This window comes from Scylla paramamosain, unplaced genomic scaffold, assembly GCF_035594125.1.
Source record: "Scylla paramamosain isolate STU-SP2022 unplaced genomic scaffold, ASM3559412v1 Contig65, whole genome shotgun sequence".
In the NCBI taxonomy this organism is placed as follows: domain Eukaryota; kingdom Metazoa; phylum Arthropoda; class Malacostraca; order Decapoda; family Portunidae; genus Scylla; species Scylla paramamosain.
Window position 1 is genome coordinate 1 of NW_026973730.1, and position 5,000 is coordinate 5,000.

The 5,000-nt window shown below is 40.2% G+C and overlaps 1 protein-coding gene across 1 annotated transcript in view; it reads left to right on the forward strand.

Moving 5' to 3' along the window:
• Window positions 1-248: 248 nt before the first annotated feature.
• LOC135098449 (gamma-aminobutyric acid receptor-associated protein) overlaps window positions 249-5,000 on the forward strand; it is an 8,867-nt gene continuing 4,115 nt past the window's right edge. The window contains exon 1 of the mRNA XM_064000825.1: window positions 249-421. Coding sequence (XP_063856895.1) covers window positions 332-421 — 90 coding nt within the window. The 5' untranslated portion in view covers window positions 249-331. The remainder of the gene's footprint in view (window positions 422-5,000) is intronic.

Sequence of the window (5,000 nt, forward strand, 5' to 3'; positions counted from 1 at the left end):
TAATGGGGGCATTGGGACTCAAATCTAGGTTAATATTACAACCATTATTTCTACACAAAGAACAGAGAGATAACATGGAAAGGACCTAGTAACAGTCAGGGCCGCTATAGACGTCACAAGGCCATCAAGACATAGGATTACAATGGTGAAATAAACAAAAAGAGCATCAAATTAACAAAAGACAAGCCGCCGCTAAGGGATTTAAAGGGAATCGGAACTGGAGGCTTGGCTGGTGAGGTGAGCAGAATAGCGCTTCAGTGCCCGCCCAGGCGTTGGAGAGGGAGGATATACAGCGCATTGCTCCGTTCCCGCCATTTTAAGATTATTTACAATGAAGTGGCAATATCGAGAGGAACACCCGTTTGAGAAGAGACGGGCCGAAGGGGAAAAGATCAGGAAGAAGTATCCAGACAGAGTACCGGTGAGAACTAGGAAAATAATTGCAATATTTCTCGTTAAAAAATATGACGTCTTAGTCACCAAAATGGCGTGTCTCTCTCTCTCTCTCTCTCTCTCTCTCTCTCTCTCTCTCTCTCTCTCTCTCTCTCTCTCTCTCTCACATTTGCCTTCCTCCTCCTCCAAGTTGTTATATTGTTTAAGTAAAGCAACTTTATTATTTTTATTTTACGCTGTTAGAAGTAGTAGTAGTAATAGTAAACATTATTATTATTATTATTATTATTATTATTATTATTATTATTATTCGTATTTTGATGAGGAAAATTTCATTCTGACAATTCGCTTAAGTTAATTTTCGTCTCATCATTATAACTCTCTCTCTCTCTCTCTCTCTCTCTCTCTCTCTCTCTCTCTCTCTCTCTCTCTCTCTCTCTCTCTCTCTCTCTCTCTCTCTCTCTCTCTCTCTCTCCGTTAGTCCGGTTTAAATTTAGTGCGTTGGTTCTTTAATTCAGTTTAGTTCAGCTACAGTTCAGTTCAGTTCGGTTCAATTCAGTTCCAGTTCAGTTCAGTTCAGTTCAGCTCCAGTTCAGTACAGTTCAGTTCAGCTACAGTTCAGTTCAGTTCTGTTCAGTTCGGTTCAATTCAGTTCAGTTCAGTTCAATTCAGCTCCAGTTCAGTTCAGTTCAGTTCAGTTCGGTTCAATTCAGTTCAGTTCAATTCAGTTCAGTTCAGTTCAGTTCGGTTCAATTCAGTTCAGTTCAATTCAGTTCAGTTCAGTTCAGTTCGGTTCAATTCAGTTCAGTTCAGTTCAGCTTCACATTATCATTAGAACCTTATTTTATTTATTTATTTATTTATTTATTTATTTATTTATTTATTTATTTATTTATATTTTTCTACCGTCACACATTTGTCATATTAAATAGATCTTGTTTTTTTTTTCTTTTTTCTCTTTTTTTTTCAGAATGGTAACTTTAATTGCTGTCAAAGTTTATTTATTTATTGACCAATTCACTGATCTTCCTCCTCCTCCTCCTCCATCTTCTTCTTCTTCTTCTTCTTCTTCTTCTTCTTCTTCTTCTTCTTCTTCTTCTTCTTCAACCCAGTAAGTTTGTTTCTAAACCTTTTGTAGTTAGGTTAGGTTAAGTTAGGTTAAGTTAGGTTAGTTAGGTTAGGTTAGGTTAGGTTAAGTTTGGTTAGGTTAAGTTAGGTTAAGTTAGGTTTGGTTAAGTTAGGTTAGGTTAAGTTAGGTTAGGTTAAGTTAAGTTAGGTTTGGTTAAGTTAGGTTAGGTTGGTTAGGTTAGGTTAGTTAAGTTAGGTTAGGTTAAGTTAGGTTAGGTTAGTTAAGTTAGGTTAAGTTAGGTTAGGTTAAGTTAGGTTAGGTTAAGTTAGGTTAGGTTAAGTTTGCTAGGTTAAGTTAGGTTAGGTTAGGGTTAGTTAAGTTAGGTTAGGTTAAGTTAGGTTAGGTTAGTTAAGTTAGGTTAAGTTAGGTTAAGTTAGGTTAAGTTAGGTTAGGTTAAGTTAGGTTTGGTTAAGTTAGGTTAGGTTAAGTTTGGTTAGGTTAAGTTAGGTTAGGTTAAGATAGGTTAGGTTAGGTTAAGTTTGGTTAGGTTAAGTTAGGTTAGGTTAAGATAGGTTAGGGTTTTCTTCATTAGAGGTTTGGCCTTGAATGTCAAAGGTCAGCTGGTTAAGACATTATGATAAACTTTTGTCTCTATCATGGTTCAATATTTAGAGTTTGTGTATAATTATTAAATTGCAATGTTTTCTTATCATTTACTTAACATTTTTCTTATCATTTATCATGTATAATTATTAAATTGCAATGTTTTCTTATCATTTACTCTATTATTAAATCATTCATTCATATTAAATTTTCACATTCCACAAAGGCGTCTCACTTAATTTCTTCCCCCTTGTACTGCGCGTCTGTACACCTGTTCGCCGTACACTGAGATTTTCCAAGCTGTTTTTCTCTATACTTTAAATATTTTGTGGTCCTTGCGCCTCCTTCCGCCTTCTCTACCTTCTGTTCTGTGAAAGCCCCTCTTGTTTTGTGTCGTCGCCTTGATATGCCAGTGTCGTGATGTTCGCAGCTATTAATCGTGCCCCGTTCAAACGAGTCTTGTACGTCACACCCACGTTTTCCGTTCAGTCTTTCCTAAATGTGATTGAAATTGCCGATATCCTGTATCCTTTCGTCGCTGAACCCAATTTCTTCTGTAAAAATTTGTGTCGGCCAAGAAAACTAAAGAGGACCTGTTGCAGCCTTGTGGGATGCCATTTGTTTGTTTGTTTGTTTGTTAGTATTCCCTATTGTTCGTTATTGAAATAGAAATATGTTGAATTATTGTCTTATGATATTTTAAACAGTTATTCCATTCCTCCTCCTCCTCCTCCGCCTCCTCCTCCGCCTCCTCCTCCTCCTCTTAAGTTTGATTAGTTTGTTAGGTTAGGTTAAGTTAGGCATTAAATTTTTTTCCTAATATTTACCTTAGGTTAGCCTAGGATAAGGGTAGATGGTGGTAGTAGTAGTAGTAGTAGTAGTAGTAGTGGTGGTGGTAGTAGTGGTGGTGGTGGGGTAACTCACACCCAGACACTGCCACACACACTGAAAACACTGCCACACACACCCAAACACTGCCACACACACCCAGACACTGCCACACACACTCAAACACTGCCACACACACTGAAAACACTGCCACACACACCCAAACACTGCCACACACACCCAGACACTGCCACACACACCCAGACACTGCCACACACACTCAGACACTGCCACACACACCCAAACACTGCCACACACACCCAAACACTGCCACACACACCCAGACACTGCCACACACACCCAAACACTGCCACACACACCCAGACACTGCCACACACACCCAAACACTGCCACACACACCCAAACACTGCCACACACACCCAGACACTGCCACACACACCCAAACACTGCCACACACACCCAAACACTGCCACACACACCCAGACACTGCCACACACACCCAAACACTGCCACACACACCCAGACACTGCCACACACACCCAAACACTGCCACACACACCCAAACACTGCCACACACACCCAGACACTGCCACACACACCCAAACACTGCCACACACACCCAGACACTGCCACACACACTGAAAACACTGCCACACACACTCAAACACTGCCACACACACCCAAACACTGCCACACACACCCAAACTGCCACACACACCCAAACACTGCCACACACACCCAGACACTGCCACACACACCCAAACACTGCCACACACACCCAGACACTGCCACACACACCCAAGCACTGCCACACACACTGAAAACACTGCCACACACACCCAAACACTGCCACACACACCCAAACACTGCCACACACACCCAGACACTGCCACACACACTCAAACACTGCCACACACACCCAAACACTGCCACACACACCCAAACTGCCACACACACCCAAACACTGCCACACACACCCAAACACTGCCACACTGATCAAAAGACCATAACAGAGAGATTCAATATTTTTCTTATTTATTGCAAAACATTAAATTTAAGATATTTCAAATTTTGCAAAACTCATGATGAGTTATGAGATTAAAAGTAGTAGTAGTAGTAGTAGTAGTAGTAGAGAGAGAGAGATTTTAAGATAGATTAGGTTAGGTTAGGTTATAGTAGTAGAGAGAGAGAGAGAGAGTGTGTGTGTGTGTGTTTACCTAGTAATGACACACAGAAGAGGTAAGGTAGTATTGTTGTGTCTCTATTAACTGTCTTTATGTGAAAGAATATTTGTAGCACACATGTGTTCCCCCTTCCAGTTTATTCCATGCCTCTGTGCTTCAATGAGGGGAGGTAAACTACTTCATGTTCCTTCTGCCAGTGATTAATTTTATTTTCTTCATTGTCCTCCTGTTTCTCTTTCATTCATTATAAAAAGATGTCCTCTGTCTAAATTTTGCATCACACTCACCAGTCTGTACAGTGTAAATAAATCGCCTCCCTCTCGTGTCTTTTCTAATGTTTGGAGTCGCACATTTAACTACGCAACTCATATGACATATCTTGCAATTCTTTCATCATGTTTTTGTTGCTGTTCTCTGTGTTCCTTTCAAATTTGTCATGCGTTTTTTTGACGTTTTTTTATTGCCGCGTTTCGTAATCTTGGACGTATCGCTGTGGTGATTATTTTCCTCATCGTTTTTATGTCCAGGTGATCAAAGGCGACTTCGTGTTTCTTTTCAACTTTGTCATGCGTTTTTTTGACGTTTTTTTACTGCCGCGTTTCGTAATCTTGGACGTATCGCTGTGGTGATTATTTTCCTTGCTGTTTCTACGTCCAGATGATCAAAGGCGACTCTTCGTGTTTCTTTTCAACTTTTTCATGCGTTTTTTTGACGTTTTTTTACTGCCGCGTTTCGTAATCTTGGACGTATCGCTGTGGTGATTATTTTCCTCATCGTTTTTATGTCCAGGTGATCAAAGGCGACTTCGTGTTTCTTTTCAACTTTGTCATGCGTTTTTTTGACGTTTTTTTACTGCCGCGTTTCGTAATCTTGGACGTATCGCTGTGGTGATTATTTTCCTT